The sequence below is a fragment of the Mustela nivalis genome (genome assembly GCF_964662115.1).
Source record: "Mustela nivalis genome assembly, chromosome: 9".
Lineage (NCBI taxonomy): Eukaryota > Metazoa > Chordata > Mammalia > Carnivora > Mustelidae > Mustela > Mustela nivalis.
The window spans coordinates 33,924,193-33,950,212 of NC_139028.1; the positions used below are offsets into that span (position 1 = coordinate 33,924,193).

Genomic DNA, 26,020 nt, shown 5'->3' on the forward strand with positions numbered 1-26,020 from the left:
GAAACTGCAGATACACAGTACAGTACCATGAGGATAGTCACCTCGCTGCCCACGTCTCCAGAACTTACTCGTTCTGCATCCCTGAAACTTCGTGCCCTTTGACCAGCCGCTCCCGCGTCCCCTCACCGTTGTGCTTTCTGGTTCTCTGAATTTGAACTTGTTTAGATTCAGCTTCCAAGTGATCATGCAGGATTTGTCTTTCTGTGTCTGGCTCTTTTCACTTAGCATCACGTTCATAGCAGCACTTTTCACAACAGCTGAGATGAAGAAACAACCTAAGTGTCCGTAGATGGGTGAATGAATAACAAAGACGTAGCGTGTAGACAAGCCGTGGGGTGTCACTCAGCCTTCAAACAGAAGGGAGTCCTGCCATTCGGAACAGCACGGGTGGACCTATGTGGGCCGCGAGGTGTCCTTGTTCCGACACAGAGCTGTCCAGGGGCACAGCCCGATCTTCTGACTTGGCCATTGCTTTTCCCAGGGATGTTGGGTCCCTGAGTCACTGGGGATGTAGCAGGTCTTTATAGGTAGGGGAGTGCGACCAAGACACTCACTGTGAGGAGTGGGACAACCTTCCTGTGGAGATTGTGGCCCCCCTCAGTCCCCTCCCTGAGGGCCGGAGAATGTAGACCAGCGAGCTCCTGGAGACCAAGGGCCTGGAGGCCCCATGCAGGCCAGTGCCTAGCTCCTTCCCCTTCAGCTTTCCTCATGAGGCGTTCCGCACTCCCCGCTCACCTTTCTCCCACGGGTTCCTCTCTTCCTCCTACTCCTTTTTCACTCCCATCTTCCTTGCTCCCTCCCCCTCATCACCTTCCTCTCATTGTTTCTGTTCCCCCCGCTGCTGGCTCACTTGCATAAAAGCACCAGGAATCCTTCCACAGAAGGCTTGCCTCAAAAATATGCTAGGTGGCTCTTGGCTTCTTGCCTTTCTAGGTATGTTCTACACTCAGCAACTTTATGGCTGTCAAGGAGCCATCTCTGTCCCCCTCAGGCAGCCATAATCAGCCTGGAAAGCGGATTCCACCTCCTCTGCTCCCTGGGGCTCTATTTGGCCTCCATTCTCCCCACCCCCAGCCCACCAACCACAGCACAACTTATTTATGGAGGACCAGCAGCACCTGTCTCCTTCCATCTAAATCACCTGCATATTCAAGGGGATTAATTCATAGCTCCTGCTCGCACTTGCCTTATTAGTTCTAGGCTTTTCAGAGAAGGTGGTTAAATCAATGCTAACTCTGCATCCAGTGGCACAGTGGGAGGAGACCTGGCAGGACCCTCTCCCTCTCCCCGCCCCTCTCCCGGCCCCTCCCCCGGCCCCTCCCCCGGCCCCTCCCCCGGCCCCTCCGCCGGCCCCTCCCTGGACCCCTCCTTGCACCCCTCCCCGGACCCCTCCCCGGACCCCTCCCCAGACCCCTCCCCAAACTCCTCCCCGACCTCCTCCGGGACCCCTCCTCGGACCCCTCCCTGGACTGCGCATACCTGGGACTCAGCCTGGCTGGCAAAAGGCTTGGAGCCTCGTGAAGATCAGCCAAGAGTCAGAGGCATGAGAAGTTGATGCCTGGTGCCAATCTGCAGGTCACCCGAGGTTGACAAAGTGTCAGTCAACAAGAGTTGATCCAAAGCATGACTGAAAAAATGGCAAAAAGAACGGTGACGCCAGAGCCTGTATCCAGAATGGGGACCTGGGTACCTGGTGGAGGCAATATTGTTTCTTGGCTTGGGAGCTTAAGGTCCTTTTGAAGGTCAAGGTGCAGTTTGGGGTCTCGGAATACGGTACTCTTTGACAGTGGCGGTGGGTGGGCTTGGGAGCAGGGGCCCCTCTCCTGTACCCGGCTGCCTCGGAGCACGAAGCCTGCAGGGTCTGCTCCCCCACCTGTACCTCCACCTGCAGCAGATGGCGAGGGCATGTGATGGGCACTTCCCGTACTCCACTCAGCATGCCCCAGTTCCTCTCTCTCCTTCCAAACAAATTGTCTGTTTTTGGAGTGGACTAGACTTTCTGACACCATGTGTCCCGGATGGTGGGCCTCCTTGGCAGAGGTAGGAGGAGCGTGTCTGACTGTTGCTGGCACTGGAGTCCCGCCTCCTCCCATCAGCAGCCCTGGGAGCATGATATCAAGAGGACACTATCTGTGCCCTCCATTTGGGAGCCCTTGAAACAGCACGTGGTCCCAAATGCCTGCAGGAGCCTGGCAGGGCGATGTAAATGAGCAAAGCCTTCCTGGAGTGAGGCAGAGGGCTGGGGGTTGGGGGGTGGGGTGCACACTAGAGCAAACAGGCTCACCAAAAGGCTTTCAAAATGTATTTTAAACCCCAAGACTCCTTCACAAGACATACAGATAGACGACTGTGCCAAATTTGGGCTGAGTGCCATTGGGCTCTGCAACCCTGTGGAAACCATGCTGGGGGCCCTGGACAGCCCAGACAGCTTCTGTCCCCACCTCTGTCAAGCACCCAGGACTCTGGCTGTGACATGTCTTTGCTTGAACTGTTTGGTCTAACCTTTCTGGGATTTCTGCACCTTCTCTTCTGGCTCGCCTCCTCCCCGCCCTCCTGTCTGTTTCCCCAGCTCTGTGAAGACAGTGATCAGATGGCCATGTAGACTACCACTACTTAGAGGAAAGGGTCATGAGCTCAGCTAGGCTTTCAGTTCTCCAGGTACACAGCCGGGGCTTCGTACAGGTTGATGGAATTGAAGTACTCTTGGACTGGCCCTGGCTGCTTCTTCCTTCCTTTGTGATTAACTTCTCCCTTAGAACAATGAAGATCACCATGCTTTAGGGAAAAAAGCTCCCGTGTTATTTGTTGGAAGCCTAGAACTATGTAAAAGTAAACCTAGACAGACCAGAGGGTAAGAAATCCACTGATATTTTTGGTGGTGAATTGTGAGGCCAGTGATGAGAAGAGAAGGTGACTACACCATCCTTCCTGGCTGCCAGCCAGTGGCACTGCAGGGTGGGCTGTGTTTGCTGATGCTCACTCCGGGGCCTGCCCCAGAGCCCCTTACTGAGCGAGCCCGGCTGGGGCTTGTAGTTGACCCAGAGGCTCTCTCCTGACCTGTTGGTACTCCTGCCCTAGGGGACACAGGGAGGGCCGTGGCCTTGTCTGAGCAGGAGGGTATGGCTGCCTTGGAAGAAGCACATGGGTCTTTGAATCTGATTCAGCTTAGGAGCCTCTGCCAGGCTCCAGATCTGCACTTGGAGGAGCTACAAAACTTGTCTCTGTTGCGTGTGTGTGTGTGTGTGTGTGTGTGTGCATGTTCTTCCTTCCAATCCTCTTGCCATCCTGGTCACACACCTGTGGACAAAAATCTCCATTTAAATACAGCATCACATACTGACATGATATGCTTTGGAGTACCCACATGCCGCCTGAATTTTCTCTTTTACAGAGAACTTTCCAGAAATGTCCTCCTGCCCTTCCCCAGCAGCAGTGCTAGAGAAAGGATCCTGGAGGTGCCCGCCCTGGCAGAGTTCCCAGCCCTCCCCTGAAACCTCCACAGAGGGCATCTCAGCCCCACACCCTGTCTGTGCTTTCCTCCATGGGGCTGGAGAACAGAGGCCTTACGTTTGCAAACTACCTTTTCAAACAAAATGCCAGAACAGGGAAACAAGGATTTCACATCTCCGGTGAAAGGAAAAAGTTGCCTTTTACTCACAGCCCCTCCCACCCCCTACCTGCCCCTTTCTCTGTCGGCTGGTGTCAGACTCTGATGTGTTGAAAGGCAGTGCAGAAGAAGGGGGTAGGGGGAACAGCAACTCAGGGAGATAATTGACTTCAGAAAAGCTGTGTCTGAGATGTAGGAAGAAAACAAGTGAAAATATGTTATTTTACAACCTTGATACTCCTGACCTCATTGAAAATAAATATACACATGCTGTATGGGCGATCAGGTAGACTGGAAGAGGAGTCCCTAGCATAGGGTGCTGCCGCCCTCTAGCGGCCACGAGAAACATTGCCACGGTCCATTCTTTCTTTCCCAGAGAAGCAGGAGGGTTGCAGGAGACTTTGGGCACATCTGAAATAAAACCAAAATAGCCTATTGAAAAGGAGAGCCGTTCATGTCTCTAAACATCCTCTTCTCTACACAGGGCATTTGTTGTCCCTCCTAGTGTTGGCAGGCCCTCTAGAAGAGAAGAGACAGCTAGAGTAGGAATAAAACTGAACCCGTGGGCTTGGCTTAGGCTTTGTGACTCATCAGCCACGTATCCTTTGCGGATGTCAGTTTTATGCCCTGTAAAGTGACAAACTTGAAATGGACAACGCTTCTAGTTCCTTCCTGCCAACATATTCTGTTAGGTCTCAGAAGCCCTTGGAGAATGCTGGAATCTCAGAGATCTGGCAAATCACGGGCTAGTCTGGTGGGGGAACTCCTTGTAGAGATCGTCTCCTTGCATTTACACTCATTCAGTGCTATTATTACCGCCTTTCTCTAGCTCTGATGAGGCTGGTGTTAGCTCAGTGTCACAGAACCAACTGCATTGTTCCCATTCACTGTTACAAGAATATGGCCATTGTTATTACCAAGCCTGCCTTCCCTGTCTGGTAACTGTCACGCTGCCTCTCCGGAACAAATGACAAAGAAGTCCTTCCCCTGGAGATGTAGATTACTGGGCACCTCACCTCACTCCAGCTCCAAAATGGACACCCACAGCAGGCTCATGTGTGGACCTGGAGCTCTGAATTGGGGATCAAAATGTGGGCCTCCGAGTTAGTGGTTGTTTGGTCTTAAATTCTTCCCTTGCAACTGAATCTTCACACAGTTCACTCACTTGCTGCTAGAAGAGAAAACTCCCCAGCATGCGGGGCAGGTAAAGAAAAATTTTGAAAAGTACCGTTTTCTGCATTTGCCCCTCCATATTAAGAATCTCGTTTTTTTCAAATATTTAACCTGTGGGAGCAGGCTTCAGCTCTCACCCACCAACCCCACTTCCTGCTCCCAGATGGACCTCCAGATACCCCAATCTCACATCCACTTCGGTTCTTGTATGAGGCTAACAGAGTCATTTATCTTTTCTGTTTAAACCCTTGGGGTGTTTCTGTTTAGCAAGACAGCGCTTTCAGGAAGCTGCGCTGTTTTATTAAGTGTATTAAACTGCAGAGCCGCTCGTCTGGTGGCCACAGTGTGTCGACCGCTTGTCTTGGCTCGATCCCAATATATCAGGGGTGGTTTTCCCAACACATTTTTAAATTTTTATTACCGACTATGATTTGATTTCACTGATGTTATTATTGAAATTAATTTGTGTCTCGCAAAGCCTAAACCACAGAGTAGACCTTTGCCAAAGGCATCGTGATAATGTTTTTCAAAGGTGGCCACGTGAATACATACTTATTGAGTGCCTACTAAGGGCCACATAGCTTGGCAACTTATTCCTTCTATTTTTCATTGCAGCCCCAGAGGGGAGATTGTATTATGTCATTTTAAGAGATGAAGGCACTGAGACCTGGAGAGGCTGAGTGGCTCACTCAAGTTCTCACAGCTGCCAAACCCTGGAGGACACAGAATTCACACCCAGCTCGGCTCCGGGGCCAGGCCTCTGCTCATGCTCCATTTAGGGTCTTGATTCAGTGAGTGGGATGCCGGCCGGCATTGTAGCTGTGGTTTTATGTGTCCTTTCCTATGAAGGTGACTCAAAATTTGAAACAGGGGGTACATAGTCTGAGCCCCTAAAGAGAACAGCCTTGTCCTTAGAGGAGAGGAAAAGCTCCGATCTCTGTTTGGCTCACCTGAGGAGCTGCGCTCTGCGGCCCAGATTTAGTCCGCGAGGATCTTTGAGGGCTTGGATATTTAGAGCAGGGGCAGGGGGTGTGGGAAGCTCAGAGACAGAGATTTGGTCTATTGATCTGAATCTCAGAAACTTGACCAAGCTGGTTTGTGATCACCCTGTCTGAGAGGACTCACACTTAGCCCAATTTTGAAAGAAGAACCTTGACTTTCTCCTCTGGAAGGTTTGAGTTTTGACAGGAGGCCATCAGCAGACTCAGAGATCTATTTTGGCTTTAAAATATGTGAATTTATGGAAGAGGAACTGAAAGAGAAGAGCTCTGTGAACAGGAGAGTGTTTTGGGATACTGAAGCGCCAATTGGTGCGGAAGGAAGGGGGTGTTTTCTTTATGATCCCATAAAGCAAAACCAAGAGCAGTGCGCCTAAATTATTGGGGAACAATCAGTTCGAAATAAAATAAATGTAAAGGTCTGAAATGCCCAAAGAAGTAAAAGGCTACCGTGGTGATTTTCTGGCACTGTGTGTGTGCGTGTGTGTGTGTGTGAACAAGCGTGCACACGTGGGTGCATACAGGGGAAGGGGTGACTAGGAGATGGATTTAATCAGATGACCTTTACAAATTCCATATTTTCTGGACTTCCGTATTTAAATGTTTAAGATGGGCCTTCAGGCACCACACTAGTTATCAGAGATGTATTTGCTCAAGAAATTTGCCTGGTGCACTCTTTTCCTTTTAGTTTCCAACCTTCCGAACAGTAACAAGAACAGCATATTGAGGAGCTCTCTCCCATAGTTGCTGGGCAGCTTCTCAGAACAAGGCATCTCCTGACATAACCACGACGATGATCAAGCTCAGGAAATCGGACGCAGATATAATGCTATTTTCTAGTCCACGCTCTGCATTCAAGCTTCGCTAGATGGACAAAGACTGTCCCTTCTCGCGGTTTCCCCCAAACGCTGATCCCGCCCACTTCGCTCCGCTGGGCGTCATGTTCCCTTCCCTCCTTTCATCTGCCACAGTGCCTGAGCCTGACATTTTTGAAGACCACAGATAGACTGGCATACTGGGTGCTTTTCAAATGCTGCTCAAATCACCAGCGGAGAGTTCCAAGTCTGGTACGTAATATCTAATGAGTGTTATTAGCAGAACGGAAAGGCATCTGTGAACTGGAGGGCTGTGGGCCCCAAGTCCAGGCCCGCCTGGTTAGCTTGACTTACGTTAAAGGCAGCAGGTGCCAGGGGCAGACGCCCCAGGTTTGAACTCTGTTCTGCTCTCTGAATTTGTGCAAGCCACCCACCTCCTGTTAACCTCTGCTCCCTCCTCTCTGAAGTGAGGGCTTCCCGTGGCAGTAATAATTAAGTGGCACATTGTAGGTAAAAGTGCTTAGTAAACTACAGCAAAGTGCTAGACCAATGCACTGTATTATAATTTATTATTTATGTCCTGGCAAGGCAGCCTGGAGGGAGAACAGCACAGTGCAACGGACATGTCTGTAAAATGCGACAGAGGAAAAGAAAAGCGGGTGGTGGAGGTGGGATTGTCGATGAGCAGTTGGACGCGGATTTCCCATTTTTCTGGGGGGTTAAGTGGAGCCTCTTCTCGGCGCATAGCTGCGAAGGCTCTCCCACTAGTAATGACCACAGCTCACTGTGTGCCTACCCAGGGACAGATGGTTTGCTGAGAGAAGCCCAAATTCTCATAGGAATCCTGAAAGGTGTTCTGATCTCTAGGCTAAGAGGCAGAGCTGTGGAAAGATTATATTACTCAAAGTCACAGATAGGAAATGGTGGAATCAAGAAGCCAATTTCCAATACCTGCAGAGTCATTGCTATGCATGCGGGCATACGTGTGTGTGTCTGTGTGTGTGTGTGCATGGTAACTGTGTTCCCACCAGTCTGGCCAATGCATCTTTGGTGGCTCAGTGACATGGAGACATGTGACACAGAGCTTGTCAGCAAGCCCTACTCTAAAGGAAGGGGTTTATTTGATTCTGGAAATTATCAACCTTAGTTCTTCATTGATATGCAGATATATGCTAATAAGCTCTGGTTCCACAAGTCTCTTGATAACCTTCTGAGTTCACTTATTTGCTAACTTTGTGAGGATGTGAATCTGGAACGTTGTCTAAGGCATCCGTGAGTGTGGTACTTTCTGGGGCACCTGGAATGAGCTTCCTCTCTCCCTTCTCCTGCCTGGAGTCAGACCAGGACTCAGGGGACACCAAAACTCAGGTGCTCTGGGTCACGGCAAGACTGAGGTTCTGGATGTCTTTGTGTGGTGCACGCCTTAGGCCCTCCCCGGTTGTCCCCGTGCTGGTTTCCACAAAGCTGACACTCCATCAGCGTTTATGGAATCACCAAACCTTAAACGTGCGGCTGTCGGGCAATACAGTTGGCCAGCAGACGTCTGACGTTTGCCAGGGGGGCCGTCAGCCTTCAGGCTCTGCTCACCCTTAAGTCGTGTTGCCTATTCGGGCACACACTGATATCCCCATCCTCATCCCCAGTTCCTGCTCTAGCTCACACCGAGGCCAGGAAGAACAGGGTCTCTGAGTCTTGTAGGAGCATGGCCCAGGAAGAGAAAACAACGTGAACCACACACTCTTCCCTTCTCTCCTTCCCAACCCACCTTGAACCCATGTTTGTGCTGTAAAGACTTAGCCAGAAGCTTACTCGTTTCCAGATATTTTACTGTCCAGATGCCTCTTCAGTTCAAAGTTCTTCAAAGACTTTGCGCTCTTCCTCATCTCCATCTCTTTCTTTATCAAGAACCCTCAAATCCCTGTTCTTTTTCCAGTTTGGGGGAGGGATTGCTATTGGCTCTGTCTGCTTTCGGTTACTGACCTTTCGTCTCTGACCTCCGGTCCTCCCTTGAAACAGAAGGGCTGTGGGCTTTCCAGGGCTGGGCGTGCACCCACGGAGATCGAGCGCGTTCCCAAGGCCCCTAAGAACACCTTCTCTAAATGTGTCCCTGTCTTCAGGAGCACAGCTTCCTGTGACATCCTTTTATTATAGTTACTGCAGCTGTCATGTTACATAATTGCTTTTAAAATAGGAAATATCCCATTGTTGGAGAAAGTGCTCAAGAACAGCCGCTCTCCCTCTCCACCATCTCCTTGTGCGCGCTGCACCGGCTCGCGGTCTGGATGCCGCGAAGAGCGCGGCTGTGGACTCCACGAAGCTGCTCACGAATGAGAGTGACTCCATCCCCCAAGTTCTTCCATCCGCTCCCTCTTGCTTTAGGTCACCTTCTCTCTGGGCTCTTCCTGCATCCCCTCATTTATTTTTTGGCCCATGATGGCCCCTCATGCTTGGAGGAAATTTCATGCTTGACAGAAGGAATGAGCAATGGAGAGGGGCGTCCACAAGACTGTAGTTCAAACTCAAGATCCAATCCAGCGAAGGGTTTACATCTCGCCTACTGATTCCAATGGGTTTTAGTGGCTTTCTGGAATAGTAGGTTGAAAAGGATTCTGAAGCCAACTCCGGACTCAACAAGAAAGAAGTCCGTGATTGATTGGCAACGCCTGTCACAGGAGTGTGAAGAGAAGCGCTGGGCTTTAGCTGTCCAGAAGCAGATGTCTGTACCTCTGGTACCTCCGAGTACGTTATTCCTTTTGCTATTTGTAGCCAACCTTTCCCATTGCTTTTTGACATCTTCTGGGGCTGTTAGTTCCCCCTCTAAGGTCCTAAGAAATATAAAATGTTTCAGTATCATCATCACTTGCAACTTCTTAGGAACCCAAAATCTTCACTGACTTCACGATTCTATGTTTCTACGACTCCACTGAGTCTCTACAGGGAGACTCAGTAATCTGTGGAACGTGTGGTCAGCCCCCCATGTCACCCTGATGCAGACTCACCCCTAAGGACCACTGTGTAATGAGGGGGTGAATGGCAAAGTTTAGTTCTGGTTTTTTACTAACTCCTTTCTCTGCTTTAACAAAGTCACGGAAAGGTGAGTCTACTGGTTTAGGATTCTCTGGATGAAGCATCTTGAGAGGACCTATATATTTTATAGCAATATTCAGCGGCAGATTTTATCGAGCTTCAGTAAATCCCTCCTGGACGGGGGGAGGATGAAGCTGCCTGGGTGACAGCGTGATGTGAACCCAGACGAAGACATTCCCAGAACGCCTGACCCTCCATCCTTCTGTGGTATTTACGTCCCTGTCGGGACCCCCACATAGCCTTGCATTCCCTCTCCCTGGGCAGCGCAGGCTCGTGGAACTGGCATTTCCGACTGCACTGGAAGGAGTCAGAGAAATACATACTTGGGCTATTAGAGGGAAATGAGCATACTTAACATTTGTGTGGATATGTGGGGGGGGCATGCCTGTATGTGTGTGCGTGTTTTCCCCTCCTTGCACACTACAACCATAGAACCAAGGGAAATGGCATGTAAGGAGGTTGAGCTCTCCCATCCTTCCCAACTCAGGGGATAAATCTGGAAAGAGATCATCGGGGCCCAGACCCCAGCCCTGGAGGCAGAACCTCCACACGAATGGACACCTGTTACTTGGTTTCACGGGCAGTGGCCATGTCTCAGGGCTGAGACATGTTTTTGGTCATGAGGAACGGCGGGCTAAGTTCCGCATGCCATCAACAGCTTCCTGATTTCAAATCTTCCCCCTGTCAGCTACTGAGAGATGGATGCATTACCATCGGCGTGCTCTAGCTCTGAGTAGCCTCCGTTTTCTCATCTGGAAAATGGGGGTAATACCTGTCTCCAAAAGTAATCAAAAGGACTTCTCTAAGAATCTATAGGTCCTTTGAGCTCTGCCTCTCAGGGCATTCTGCAAGCACTGTGGAGAAACAGCCCAGAAGTTTCTTCCAGAGTCCCCTTGCTTTCTTCACTGTGCAGCAGCTGGCTCTCCCTCCCTACTCCCGGCGGTAGGAAGGGCCGAGAGCCAGAGAGCAAGGACACCATCTTCTCTGCCCGCCGTGCTCAGACTGTGCCCCCTGGTGGCGACTCCAGATGCTGCAGGCCCTTAGCCTTGCAGGTCTGGAGAAGGGAGGGCCCTCCTCCCACCTCGACCTGATGCCCAGACTCAGGAGATCAGGGCCTGGCTTCTCCCTCCACTTTGAGAGCCCCTCGACTCCAACGCGCTTTCAGTATCTACAAGAAAATTCGCGAACTTCATTCATTTTCTGGCAGCTTTATGTGAAATTGGCTATCTCTCCCGTCAGAAGTATTTTCCGTTTCTTCATTCCCTTCCTCTCTGGGATTTGGCTACTTTCGGCTCCTGGCAGCCCCACACCTACGCTCTCGGTGCAGAAAGACTCTGTACTCACAGCTCACTCTGTGCTTTTTACCTGTCAGCCAGGCCTGCCCCGCACGATAGAATACACTTAGAAAAGGCACGTAAGCGACATGGATACCCCAACCCCTGCTCCCCCTGCTTTCTCTCTCCCTCTCTCTCTCCCACACGCACAGGGACACAGGGACACAAGTTCACAGAGCTTTCCAGAAATTCTGCTAGTGTAAATAACTCCTACACTCGTCTGCTCAGCTCTTCTACCTCATTATAACCAAACTTTCGCTCACAAAGTACAACTTCCCTTCCTTCCCGCTAAACCCAACCAGAAGGTCTGCAGGCTTCGTTCCTAATCAAAAGAAGATGCAAACGTGCGCACAAGAGCTGCATTGCTCCCTGGGCTCCAGGAACTCCCCGACTTCATCTCCCACTTCTTTGCTCCTCTGAAGTAAGCCAGGAAAGGCACCCCGGACGTGTGAGTCACCTAAGATTTGTTGACAGCTTATTTTGTGTTCTGGGCATGGTGCAGGGTGTAGAGGGAGGAAGTGATGTGACCCCTGCCCTCCAGCACTGGTAGATAATCTCCCTCCCAGGAAGCGATGAAAAACAGCCTGAGGAGGTACATGTCTTATGGGCAAAGACCAGGTGGAAGTGGGTGAGAGGTGCTGATGGGGTCAGTGACACACATTCTCGTATGGTGAGCTCCCTGGTGTTGCGGGGATATGCCCAAGGTGTCAGAGTGTTCCTCTACAGGTTTGTAGCCTACCTGCCCTGGGGTCCAGCTGGAACATGAATCAATAAATAATGTCACTGTCAGTATGGAGAGACATGGCTGAGCTCTTAGGGGAAGTGGGAAGATCCCAAGGCAAATGGTATTTACATTTTGGGGGGTCACAGAGAGATGGTCACAGAAAAGGTAGCTTGATCTTTGTGGGAAGGTCCTGGAGACAGAAACATCTGGATTCTACATTGTCATCAAAACTGATGGTTCCCAGGCCACCTTTTCTCCTGGATCTTCCCAATCCCAGTGCCAAGTTGCTGGGAAAGAAAGGGTTCACTGGGAGCGTGGGGGGTTTAGAAGGGTCACTGATATAGGGCAGGTCACGGTGAATGGAGTTCCTTGTAACTGAACAGATTGCCTCTTGTCTTGGAGTTCAACAGAACTGGGTTCTAGACGGTTCTTCCAGCTGGCTGTGCGACCTGGTGTTCGAGTTAACTGAACCTCACCCTCCTCCTGTTTGCCATCAGTTCAACTTGGCTACTCATCTCTGGCTTTGGTCTTGAGAAGGGAGGGAGCCGTGTAGGGGCGTCGACCACAGGCCCAGCCTAGAACGCGGCAGTGGACGCTCATCATGACGATGAGCATGACGTGAGGACAGTGGCCATCTCTGATCACACCAGCCTTTCCAGACAGGTTCCCAGAGGATTATTCTGGCTGGGTGACCAGTGACAACCCAGGATCACAGCCCAGCCCTACTCCCCACTTAGAAACTGCAGGAAGATGGTGCTCCCCATTCTATGAGGAAAGATGCAGTCTGATGGTTGCTGCATAAGAAAATTTCTCCCCACAGCCTCAGAGTACTAGGCAGCATGTCCTTCCTCACCATGCCCGCACCAGCCTGGGCCACAGCATCCAACACACCAAGAGGGAGCAGGAGGGTGGACATGGTCTCCCACCCACAAGTCCCTGTCCGGGCCCAGCTCCTGTCCTTGGGCACCTGCACTAGCTTTCTGTATGCAGGGTGTTTGTTCAACATTAGTCCTGACGACAGACAACTGGGCCCACCTCAGGTTGGGGCTCTGAGGCCTTTCCACTTCTGTCTCTTGCTCCTGCCTCCTGCCTCTCCACCATAACTCGCAGGAGCCTGTGTGTCCCCACATCCTGGGTTCCCAGAGCCAGGGAGACATCCGGAGGCAGAGGTTTGAAGCCAGCCCAAATGACGGCCTACGAGAGTTAACGGGTCGTGTCTCTCTCTGAGACTCAGTGACTGTGCCGGCTATGCAGGAGGGAAAAGAGATTTTGAGGTGGGAAAGAGGGGCATGGGCCTGGGCGGCGGGGAAACTCCAGAGGGAGTTTCAGAGGGTTATTGTGCTCCCCGTGAGGACCAACAAGAAATATGATGTCTGCAGAATTCTGGCTGAGACCAGAGGGAGGATCAGTTTTGTGCTGCTCAGGGACCAGAACAAGGGCCATCTAGATAGAAAGCTTGACCCAAAAGAGAGCTTTCTAGAAGCTATAATGTAAGAGGTAAACTTTTCTCTGATGCCTCATATAGATGTCTCATTTAGTTTTCACCACCTCCCCGTGAGGAGGGATTTATAATGGCTGTTTTAGAGCAGAGGAAGCAGAAGCTGGACATCTGTGCAACCTGACAAGGTCCCCCAGCTGGAGAAGGACTAGGACTGTCCAGTCCAACTCAGTCCTTCACACGCCCTCTTCCTGGAATACTTATGCTCAAGCTGGAGCCCACAGCCAACATCTAGAGGAGATAGCTAGGTATTGAATGTATAGCTGGGCTGGCAGCCTGTAGCTCCTGGATTTCCCAGGACCAGCCACGTTACATTTGGGCTGTTACCAGTTGGTATGTTTCTAATCTCATTTCTTATCTTCCTCCGTCCATTCCACTGCAACCGTGTTTGTCTCCTGACTGTTCCTCTCACACACCAAGCACACCCTGGCCTCAGGACATTTGTACTTGCTCTCCTTGTACTTGCAATGGCCACATATGGAGTGGACTGTTTTCATCACTTCTCTCAGGTGTCTCACCAACCGCCACCTTCTCAGAAATGCATCCCAATTACACTACATAGTTGAAAAACTGCTGTACCATGCTTTTTCTTTACGTTGACTGACCATTTTTTTTTAGCTTTAGATTTCTTATAGTCTAATACCTGAAATATTATCTATTTTACTTGATTTATTTAGTTTTAAGGTCTCCCTACTAGAACTAAAGTTCCATCTGATCAGAGACGTTGCTCACATCTCTGTCCACCGTGTCTAGAACACTGGCGCTAGGGAGGCTCTTAATAAGTCAATGTTTGGTATCTAGTCATGGTAACTCAAGGGATTCTTTTCCAACTCGGAGGTCCCATACTATTGTACTGTGTAGATGTTTACAAAGAGGTCTGGGCTGAGCCCTGCCCCCAGGGGCTTTGTTATCACGAGGGAGAGGGCAGGAGTACATATACGTATCAAATATCCAGGGCCCAGGGAGAGACTCCAGCAAGAGAGAGCCACAGGCAGAAGGACGGTGGGCCCCACACTTTCTGAGGGGGCAACTGAGAGCAGGCCCGGCCAGGGGACTTGCTTCAGGATTGCTTGATTCCGAGACCTCGCTCTTTACCTCTAATGGCTGGGCCCCACCTGATGCCACAGTGAGGCTGGCTAAGAGGCACTGATGAGAATGAACTAATTTCCTTTGATTTCCTTTGATGTTTTCAAAGGCAGAAAATAATTTCTGTCCTCTTATGAGAACCACTTAGCTGTAGGCTGGGGTTGGGTGCTGTTCCATCTGTGGGGATGCTAATTAGAAGCAATTATACCCCAGCCTAACCTGCCAGGGGGGGCGCACCTCAGCAAAGCAGCCAGAGCTCCAGGGTGGTGGCCAGAGGGCTGTGGGGGTGGGTTGGTGGGCGACCAAGCTGAGGAGGGGGAGGGAACCCTGGATCCGGGCACTCCCTATTTGCAGGCCAGCGCAGGACAGATGGGGCTTCCGTCTCCATGAGCCCCTCCTTCGTGTGTGACCTCCTGGTTCCCGCACAGTGACAAACAGTTTGACTAATCCGATGTTCTAGGAGAGGGTCACAAGTGTCAGACTACATGAAACAGGACAGAATGTGAAATACGGTAGTTAATAAGGCTGAACCCCTGACGTGCTGGGAGCAAGGTGTCCAAACCCTCTTGCAGGGTCCCCTCCCGCTGTACTTGTTTGAATGAGATGTTTCTGTCCGCAGAGATGTCTGCCCCTTCTGCCTGGGGCTGATCCGCCACTCAGTGACCCTAATGAGGAGTAAAAGGAGGACAAGCATTCACCTCTCACTGTGACCTGGACCTCCAGTCTTCGGGGTGGTCTCTGTTCCTAAACCCCTCACCAGGCTGCTCACAGGGGGAAGGGGCTCTGTCAATGTCCAGCCCGGAGTCACCACTATCTGTCTTCCCTGACCAGGGCGGCAGGACTCACTGGAATTAATGCTCCACAATCCCTTGAAAGCCTGGCCTGGGCACTGCAGTTAGGGAACTGGGGGACGGGGTATGAGGGCACAGAGATAAATGGCTGAGGAACCTTCTCAAGGAGCCAAACAACTGAGCCAAAGTGTTACCAGGGAGAGAGGGACGGAGGGCCTCTGGGAGGAGGGGGCTCCCTGAGTTGGGCGGTGGGAGGGGTGGTGAGCTGGCCTCTCCTGGCCTCTGCTGTTGACCGTTGGGTAGTTCCCAGCTCACCCTGTGTCCTCCCGCCCCACATACATCCCCTGGTGCAGAATGCACTCTAGCAAAGCAATCAAGTGAATGTATTTTTAAAAGAAAACTCATTTACCAAGCAGGCCTCTGGAGCAGTTGATGGAATAGCCTTCCTCTGGATGGAAATAGTGGTGTAATGGCCTCCCCGGGGCTATTATTGCGCTGACATTACAGCAGGCTAATAAACCCCAAAGGGGTAGGACGTGCACTGGCAGCCAGTTCGCACATCTGGATAGGGGAGCCTGCAGATGCAGGGCTGGCCGTGGTGCCTGCAGCTCTAGAGGATGGCCACGAGAGGGCACTCCTGTGCTCCTGCAGCCGCCTGAACAGCCTGTCTCCCCTGCTAATAGGGCGTTGAACTGGGGAGGGCTCTTCCTGGCGGACTCTGTACAGGGTAAGCCAAGTCATCTGCCCTGCTCTCTCTCTCTGTGCCCCTAGCTGAATTTCCTAAAATGGTTTGCAAGCCCACACAGGGAGGGCTGGAAGGAGGGTAGGTAACTCACATCATTAAATCGGAAACCTTCATGTTAACGATTATCCTAAAAGCCCATGGAAAACGCTTTTGAATCACATCAGAATGTGATTGAATGTATCATTTCTCTTTAGGGGAAGCCTGTGAGTTGAGTTCCAAAACCCCAGGGACAATTATAGTCTCCGGCTCCTCCTTTCCACCTGCTTCTCTTGGGGGGGACGTATGGTATAAAGTGGGCGTGGCTGGGGTGGAATACCCATCCTCGCCCACCTTCTGTCCCGCCCCCCGCCGGGGGGGCCCTCTTACAGCCGGCACGGCGTCCTGATTGCTTACCTTTGTGTCCTCAGTATGTAGCCCATAGCAGGTGTGTGTGCAATTCATGTTTGTGCTGAACCTGATACTGCGTTTCCTGAGGTGGTCGTGCAGTTGGTGCAGAAGGTCCCAGCTACCCCCTGAATAGGACAAGCAAATTGCCCATCCTGAGGCTAGGCAACACGACATCATCTGGGACCAGAAAAGATGGCCATCTGTGTCACAGACTGGTCTGAGGAGGACTCACTCTATCTCAAAGGCCTGCAAACCCCAGTACTTCTTACTTTAGGATTCCCAAACCACTCATGAACACTGGAAGGCACATTTTATTTATTTAGTTGGGCTTTTTAAGAATGTATTTAGTTCTAATTTTATGTGAGGTACCTGTCCGTAAGACCAAATGCTGGCATATACATTGGACATTTGTTAAGGGAAATCCCTGGCAATCCGGGTGTCCAAGGAAGGAAGGAACACAGCAGGCAGCCGTCTAACCCTGAGCCAGCCTTTCTTCTTGAGAGAGCTGAGACTTTCTCTTCTGCCATAGCTTGTGGCTCTGCAGAGGTTCGAGGGAGAGCCTCGAACCAGAGGTGGGGGGGGGAACACAGGGAGCAGGGGGGCTGTCCTGGCGCTGCTTCAGCCTCCCTGGTGGGGCAGTAACTCTGACCGGATGGCAGAATGGGAAAAGGAGCAGGTGGGTGTGAATTTATGCCCCTGCAGATCCCAGCCCAGGACAGTAACTCTTTTCTTTAACTTTCTGGCTCTTAAATCAAAGCCCAGCCTAGTCTCTAGGCCAGACTTAGATTTATCTTGTGGAATTTTGTTGTTTTTTAGCCTCATTCCCCTGAAAGTTCAGATTCTTTCTGAGGACAGGTGGAGTCCAAGTCCATGAGGAGGGGTTGGCCCGGTGGTGGAACCTTCCCGGGAGGGATGACGTTGGTCAAGGCCCCGAGTGAGGAGGGAATGGGGAGCCTCGTCACAAGGAAGACCTCAGCTGCCCATTTCTGCTCTGCCTTCCTCCAGGCGGCCAGCAGGCAGCAGGGTGGTGGGCTCGCCTGCCTGCATTTTGAGAAGCCCAGCTCAGAAAGCATTTTCTCTCCATTAGATACCATGCTTGTCTTCTTCCAGGACACGTGCCTATAATTCCATGATTCAGCCACTCTGCCTTTCTCTGGCCACTCATTTCTGCCTGTGAGAAAGAGATGAAGTGGGGAAGGAGGGAAATTACTACGTCACCAGCATGCCATCCTCGTGTTTTCTTTCATATCACCAAAGACAACACAGCGAACTCCCTAAACATAGCTACTAGATACTGAGTACTGGTCCTCTGTGGGTGGTGTGCTAAGTGTTTTACTTACATTTCATCATTTCGTTCCTTTCCTCACAACTATCCTAGGAAGTGGGTGCCATTATCACCCCCATTTCACAGAGGAGGAGACGAAGGCACAGAGAAGTTGCGAGTTGTTACTGGTTACACATCTCACTTGGGGCAGAGCTAGGTCTTTCATCCAGCTGGTGCTTGCAACCAGTAGGCTGGGCTCTTGCATAAGCAGAAGCCACTAGAAACTTCCAAAAAAGGACTGACAGGTTGGAAAGATGCTTTCTGGCAAGATACCATGGTTCTCGCATGTCCTCAGTACACTGAGAAGTGAAGGAAGACCACATTCTATTGCTTCCCAGTGTTCCATTGAGAAAATGTACCTGAAACAGATATCCAGACACACCCAGAGCAGCAACAGGGAAGCCAGCAAGGGTACGTGGATTCTGGGTTCGCCCTGCCCAGTCTCCCTCCCCTGCTCCTCATCGTACCCTCCCCCAGGCTTGGACTGAACACCTCTGAGGACTGGGACCAAGGTTTACATCCACCCTTCCTTTGGGCAGCTAGCGAGCTGCCCCAGACCACCGTTCCCACTATCACCACTGGCCAGCCCTTGAGAAAGACTGAGCAGTGAAAAGGAATTTGTGCTTTGACAGCAAATACCAATTATTATTAGTGATGTGTCTATTACCCAAGACAGGTATTTGCCTCAACAGGGTCGGCTCCCCGGTTTGCACAAGAGGAAATTCAACAACATTAACCTGGTGGTCTTGCGAGCTGGAAGTCATGCTGCTCAAGCCCACGGTCAGGGGAACGCTCTCCACACTCAGGACTTGAGGCCTCTCTCCCCTCACATACATCAGTCCCCAAGCCCATGTGTTTGTAGCACTGGCTACAGGAGCCCATGGGGCTGTCAAGGAGAAGCCTGATTTCCGGATGAAGGAAGAGGGAAAACCCAGCTGTGTGTGTAGCGAGGCCTTCCCCATACCCCTGGTCCAATTCACATATTCACAAACATTTCATCAGGAAGACAAACAAAACTGCCCAAATTCTGGAAAATCGAGGAATAGGCATTCTCCCAGAGGCCTGCACATGGTGGGTAGAGCATGTGCCTCCGTTCCTGAGGGCATGGACAGGGCATGCTAACATCTAGGCTGGACCCCCAAGGCCGGAAGCTCCAGAATAACACGTTTCACAAGCTGAAGGCAAAATTAAAAGCAGCCAATGAACTGCCTAATCGAGGTGGCAATGACCCTCCCCTTCCACCAATAAAAAAGAAAAATCAATCACACAGAAAGCAAAAATAATAGGTAATGCAATGAGAAACTCTTTTCCCAGGATAGATACACCTGGTCCAAGGAGCTGGAGATAAGGATGACGTTTAAAAACTGAGGGAAAGGAGTTTTCGGGGGCAGATGCTGGTAAGGAGCTCTACCTGAAGGGGGTCTTTGGGGCCCAGCCTTCCTGGTCCAACCCACCGGACATCATCTGAATTTCTAGGCTTTGTGTGCTCCCATGCCAACTCACCTGCTGGGGTGCCCAGAGCCTCTATAGGATGCAAGAGAGACAACTGAGGAGGCAAAGAGGCAGACCAGCTGCTGTGTGTCTCCTGCCTGCTCACAGATAGATAGCAGGGCTCTCCCACAGCCTGGCTGGGCCCAGATGAGACCCCCACACCTCAGGGTTAATGGGGATGCCCGTGTCCTAACACATTATGAAATTGTCTGGGTTAACTGGCCACTCCTGTCCTTTGGCAAGAGCCCAGGGGACTGGTGGTGTTCTTCAATCCACCCCCTGGCCTGTGGGGTTGGGACTGAGGCTGTGAAGGGATGAAGGAAGGAAAGAGAAAGAAGCAGGTAAAACGTCTACCAAGTGGGGATGTGAGGGAAGCAGTGAGACGACTCCTTAAATGTTCTAGGGTGCTTAACATGAGGGGCAAAAGGGACATGGAATCTGTCTTTGATGGAACCTAGTCAGAGAGAAGATGGCGCTTGATGGAAGAAACACTCCGATTTCCCCCCTGAAGAGGTCAGGGAGGGTCACAGGAGGTGGGTGCTAAGGAGAAGGCCTTTTGCTTTCTGGAAGGTGGTGCAAGCCTGGAGCTGAGGTGAAAGACTAAGAGGGGCCGAGGTGAGCTGCGCGCCCCAGGACCCTCCTCACTGTCCCCACGGAGCTCTCTGTCTCTCCTCTCAAGAACATCTGGCTCCTTCGGGAGCTTCACAGGCCGGGCATGGTTTCGGTGCCCCCGGCGTGCCCTATGCGCCCAGCTGTCTTCACCGGGCTCTGCCTCGTCGCCTCCTTCAGCAACAGGAGAGATTTTCCTTCCACCTGTCACCGTCACAGACGTAGCCCCTCTGCCAAGGGGCCGAGGCGTAGAAGGCCACCGCGCCGGGGCTGGATTCTCCCGGCCTGGGGGGAGCTCCCGGTGCCTTGCCGCGAAGCCTCCTGCTACTGCTCGGGGAGCTCCTCCACCCAGGGCGGAGGCGGCCTCTCAGGGGCTGCTCCTGGCCGGCAGCGTGTCCACAAGGAGCCCGTTCCCAGCGGAACTCGGGGCCCACCCTAGCCCGGCCGACAGATGGGCGTGTCCGCACCCGCCTCGCGGGACTCCACCTTCCTTTGTCTGGAAGTCTTCCCCCGGCCCCCGCCACTCACTGTCTTCTCTTTCTCCTCTTCCCTTTCCCTCCTCATGGTGAGCCCCCAGAGGGCAGGCAGTGTAAAGACCCCCCAACCCCCGGAGAGCCGACACCTGCTCAGACTGAGCGGTGGGGGTGCGAAGCGCACGGCTGAGCGCACGCCCTGCGCCACTAGATGGCGCTCGTCGTGCTGGAGACGAAGGAAGCCGGAGCCCGCTGCAGCAGGGTGGGCCTGTCACCAAACTTTCACTGTGTCGTAGGAGCTTTTCACACGCGCGCACGCACGCGTACACACACACACACACACACACACACACACACACACACACACACACACACACACACACACACAGCGACTGTCCAATGGACTTTTCTTTTCAAACAAAGACAATGAAGATAAAGATACTTGAGCAACTCCTCTAACTCAATTTCTGCAACTGATGGCAGCCCGGGGAATGCCCTTGCTTCTGGCTGGGTAGGGGCTGGCGCGTGGGAGCTGTGAGCAAAAGCCTCAGACCCCAACACAAACAGAATGTGAAGCAGGGGGAACGGAAGGAAGGAAGGAGGTGGGAGGTCACAGGATATTTTGCGCCCCTCTGCACCATCTGCGGGTGTAGATCTGCAGATCTACACATCTACACATCTCTCTCTGCACATCTACACATCTACACATCTCTCTCCTCCTTCCTTGCTGGTGCTGGAGACCATGTCTCCAAGGTGCCCCTCCCCTTGCTGACTCTGGGTGGTGCTAGGCCGATGCTGGCCTCTGCCCCCTGCAGACCCTTTGAAGGCACAACGCTAGTTCCTCCTTAAAGAAACCAAGAGAGAAAGAGGGGAGAGACAGACAAAGAGAGATAGAGAATCTCCGTTTTGGCATCTGGGCCACGAAGTGGGGACACATGGAACTCTTAGCTGCACTGTAGATGTGGCATCAGAGCAGAAATTGCCTTCCCAAGCTTCATAAAGGAAGGCAGATGAATGCTGAGAGCAAGTCGGGAAGCTAAGGAACCAAATCACCCCTTGTCAGTGTTGCTCCCATAGGGTTAATACACTGAGAATAAAATCCTAGAAAAAGGAGGGTTAAAAGAGAAACTTGATTAAGGCTTAGTGATTCCAGGAAGAAATCAAAGGGAAGAATGTCATTGAGCATTCGGGGTTAGTTTTAGAGGCTTCGGGCAAGCAATAGCATGGCAGGTCATTAAATGAATTTAGTTGAAATTCTGGGTTTTTATATAGTGGTTAATTAATCTAGGTAAGTATTTATAATAGTAATAGCAGAGGGACCATCCGCCAAGACAAATCATTGTAAAGGAAAGTCAGGTGAAGTCAGGGGATGGGTCAGGGAGAGGGTGTGGGTCCAGGGGCATAATCCCACAGGGCCTCACTCTGTTTTGAATGTCCCAAGTCAGGGCAGAGGAGGGTCTGGGGAACTGGGCGACAATCCCAGAGCTCAGGGGTCAACGGCCCTAGCCAGGGTGGTGGTGAGTGTGACAGAGGCTTATTCAGGGGGTTGCTTTCCTAATTCTGAGACGTTCTGTCTCAGTGAGGGATGGGGAAAAAAAAATCTCCTGCTGAAAAATGTCACCTTCAACCTGACACTGGAGCCCGAGCATTTACAAATCTGCCTGTCACCATGACAGCCTGACAGATAGCAACCTTAGCTGGGACTGAGTTAAATCGCCACTATAAGTCTTGCAAAAAGTTTGGCTCTTAAGATTTTTATCATCGAGACAGGTTAAGGGATGGGGGGGGCACGGCTTCTGAACGGGAAGGAGAGCGAGGATCCATGCCCGCCTGCTTGGGAGCTCCCACAGCTGCGGGATTATCTATTACCTGAGGGGAGGTGACAGCAGAAAATTACCCAGCATCAGCCCCATCTGTTGCTGAGTACCGTTTATTTCACCTTCACTAATTCACTTGGTTTGTCATTTTTCCTTTGTCTCCATGTCATCGGCTAAACCCTACGTGTGTGTGCCCCAGTGCTCCTGGCCGGGCATTGCGGCTGCAGAAACAAAGCCTCAGGTAGCTTTTCAATGAACTGCAGTCACTCCTGAATCTCTCTCCCCTCTCTCTTCATTGTCATTTCCTCCATAATTGATTAGGAACTGGAGGCGGGAGAGGAGAGGCTGTGATTGCTTTTACAGCCTGAGTCTGCCGGCAAAGCACATTTCTGTGTTTGGCTTCGTCTCCTGGGACCTGCCTCTGTCAGGAAGAGGTGGCAGAGTATTAATAAGGGATAGCAGACTCATGTCACTGGGAGAGAGGTTGCAGAAACTAGGCTAAAGCCCTGGCTCTCCCATTATCTTTGGATGCTTGGCCATCAACCTCTTCCAGCCCAAGTTTTTTTTTTTTTTCCTTTAATCTGAAATACAGATCTAATGCCTGCTCTCCTCCCACCTGCCGGGATTGTTGTAAAGATTAAATGAGATAGTGTAAGTGGGGGGGGGGCTCACTGTGCCTATTGAATGAGAAAATAAATTTAAGGCACTTCACGGTGTCTTGCATGTAATAAATGCTCCCTAACTACCATTATTAGTAGTATGCAAATGTAAGTAATTATGATTATTTGTCACCCTTGCAGTATTCGCTATTCTTCTGGTTCCCAAGCTAGATAAAGTTGTGCATTCAAGATTCTTTAAGCAAGTTCCATGTGCCAGGCTCTGTATTCTATCCTGGGGCCAGGGAGATCTTTAAAACACAAGCAACAAATGTGGTGCTTAGGTCTGAGAGCACAAAGTTGATGGGAAGGCATGTCATGGAGTTGAGAACAAGGGGTGTAGGCATGCATCTAACTTGGAATGGAGGATTTGGGGAGCTGGAGAAGGTCCTGGTTGAGAAAGTGACATCTGCATTGGGGCTTAAAAGGGTTCCTGAGTTGCTTTGAGGGAAGGACATTCTAGTGGGAATTCCTGTCAGCAATAGCCACAGGCAGGACAAGGAGCAGGAGCACACAGTAGCCCTGAAGTCAAGGGCTCCAGATTTGAGACTGAATATGGGAACAAAGGAGATATAACAGAAGGAGCATATTTATTTCATGCCAAACATCATGAACTTTCCTGAAGGGCAGTGAAAACCCCTAAATGCTTTTAAACAAGGAGTGATGGGGGCATCTGGGTGGCTCAGTCGGTTAGGCTTCTGACTCTTGGTTTCAGCCCAGGTCATGATCTCAGGGTCGTGAGATTGAACCTCATGTCAACAGCTCCATGCTCAGCAGGAACCCTGAGATTTTCTCCCTCCCCCCTCCCTCCGTCCCTTGACCACCTCACTCCCCCCCACCCCCGCCACCGGTGCATGCTGTGTCTCATGCTAAATAAACAAATAAAGCAAAATATTTTAAAAATTTAAAAAAAGTAACATAAACAAAGAGTGAGGGGACCAGACTCTGAATTGGACGGGATATGAATGGAGCAGGAAGGTCAGCCAGGCTGACAGTATGAAGATCCAAAGCCTGCAAAGAAACTGCCTGCCTTAAGGAGGGAAGTGAAAACAAATCATGCATATGCACCACTGGATTCTCAGAGTTGAGGAGATGCTCCCCAGGGTAGGCAGCATTGGGGTCGGGAGTGTATGAAGGACAGGGAGAAGACCACCAGCAGGGAGTCCAAAAAAATCCATGAAGTTGCAAACTGCTGCCACCAGAGGGCAGTGTTAGAAGGGCTGAGATCAGGCTGTGCCTCCTCCAGGTTCAGACACAGGGAGGGCAGAGCAGGGAGCTGTCTGCTAGAGGAAATGCCAAATGTGTTGTCTGGGACATTTTCACCTTAAAATGTTCTGGGGCACGGTCAGGCCAAGGATTTAGTTTAAAAAAAAAAATCAGTGATCCTACTGAGAGGATATATGCTGGAATTGTCTGAGAAGCCACGGTACCCGTGGTACTGCGGGCACCCCTCTGGTTTCGTTTTTATTGTAGTATGGGTGCCCACGGGTCAGCCCCCTGAGGTGATGTGAAAGATTGAATTGGGTTAGCCTCATGCCTTCCTAAAAGAATGATTTCGTTTGTCTACATGTGTTTTCTTATACATCATCTTATTGAATCCTTAGAGCAACCCTATAAGGCACATATTAACATTTTACAAATGCAATTCAGAGAAGGTACATGATTTGCCAGGAAATGAAGTAGGTCTTGATTCAAGGGCTCAGGCCCTTCCTGCTCTTTCACACCACAGCTTTTCACTCTCCTTTTTCCTTTGAAATGTGAGGTTTTCTACTTAACAGTTGATAAGTCTGTGGATGGTGCGTTTGAGTAGCCTAATAGGCATATCCACCTTGACCTTGACGACCAAGGGGGGGCCTGCCCCAGATCAGGCTGAAGAATCCAAGATGTTTAACTGAGTTGTTTCCATGGATGTTTCCCACCTAATTCTTGGGGCAACCCAGTGAGTAGGATTATTATTCCCATTTCCACATAAGGAGATGGAGGTTCAGAGAGGTTACATGTGCCCAGGCAGCTCAGCTAGTAAGCAACAGAGGTCTGCACACCCCCACCGCTGCTGTTCCCCTCTTGCCCTGAGATGGACAGAAGCCACAGTTTCTGAGCCCCCTCGGAGGGGAGGACTGAAGTTCATTAGGGAGGCTGGATTTGTGACCCATAAAGGTGCACATCAAATTAACATTCCAACAAACTAGTTTCCTAAGACAAAGTGTTGTTGATATAGCAGCCTTGTGATACTCCGAAACCAAGGAGAAAGCTGGCCCCTTGAAGTGAGAGTGGCTAATTCTATTTGGGATAAAAAGAACTATTATCCTCAGAACAAACAGACAAATTTCCTCTGCAAAACTGAGTGTTGGGGTTGTGTTGGCTGTTCTCTGTCACTGTGAGGCATGAGAGAACAATGATAGAACACAGCACCGGACCCACCAAGCATGCGACCCCAGGACCCTGGGAGAGGGGAGTGGAATGTGAGCCCATGAAAACAAGCCTGCAGATGCAGCTAGAAGCAGCCTAAAAGCTCTGTGTAAAAGGCCTCATGTTTCTTGGGTGAAGACTGTCTGGGAGACACTGGTTTGATGCACAGTCTCTTACTAGGCTTTAAAGAGGATAACATTCTAATGGATGTGAACCCCCCGTTACCCCCCACACCCGGATCACACCACACAACTTTGGACTTCTACTTACATATGGATTTGGAATCTCTCCAGAATATAGTTTTATCTCTCCCTTCTTGTTCTCCTTTTTTCCACCATGGAATTAGACTTCCAGGAAAGTGACCCTACCTGTTCCCTAACTTCTCAGAGCCTTCCTTCTCTTGTGATAAACAAGCTTGATCATATTCTTCCTGTCTGGTTACTGTAAGAATGGAAATAATGGGCATCTATGATAGCAGTTAGCTCCAGAGATAGTGCATATTAAAGCTAAATAAATACTGGGCTTCTCGCTTCCTTCTGCTTTGTGTGTCAAACCTGTGCTTGCATGCAGACACACACACAGGGCAAACCACAAACCTTGCCAATAAATCTATGCTAAGTCAGAGTTAACTTAGAAAATCAACACGGTGCAGAAGCTTTTAGAGGACTGACATTCCTCAGGTTATGGAAAACAATAATAATAAATCTTAAGGAATGTCACCTTGCCCCTGGCACTGAAGACAAGAACCTGAAAACGTTAGTGGAATAGCCTTGAGTGAGTGAAGAAAAGCAGCAGACAATCTGTGCGCAGCAGGGGAGATGGCGGGTGTTAGCGGGAGGGAGCTGGGGACGCAGCAGCTGGCCGCGTGGTTGTCAGGCTCTGGATTTGTTCATTTCTCAGCTTTCATTTCAGGGGGAGGATACAGGGCAAAATGGCAGCAAATGTGGGAAACACACAGATCAAAGTCTTTGGAATTTGGGAGTGAACTTGAAAATG

At 50.9% G+C, this 26,020-nt stretch overlaps 1 protein-coding gene across 10 annotated transcripts in view; it reads left to right on the top strand.

Annotated features, from left to right (window-relative positions):
• Positions 1 to 26,020, top strand: part of NTM (neurotrimin) — a 943,341-nt gene that overhangs the window by 287,674 nt on the left and 629,647 nt on the right. Inside the window, exon 1 of one of the 10 annotated variants that reach the window (XM_082683284.1) lies at positions 6,775 to 6,845. The exons of the other annotated variants lie outside the window; for them this stretch is intronic. Within the exon in view, the coding sequence (XP_082539410.1) occupies positions 6,809 to 6,845 (37 nt within the window). The 5' untranslated portion in view covers positions 6,775 to 6,808. Of the gene's footprint in view, positions 1 to 6,774; positions 6,846 to 26,020 lie in introns of those variants that run through there. 10 annotated transcript variants of the gene reach the window in all.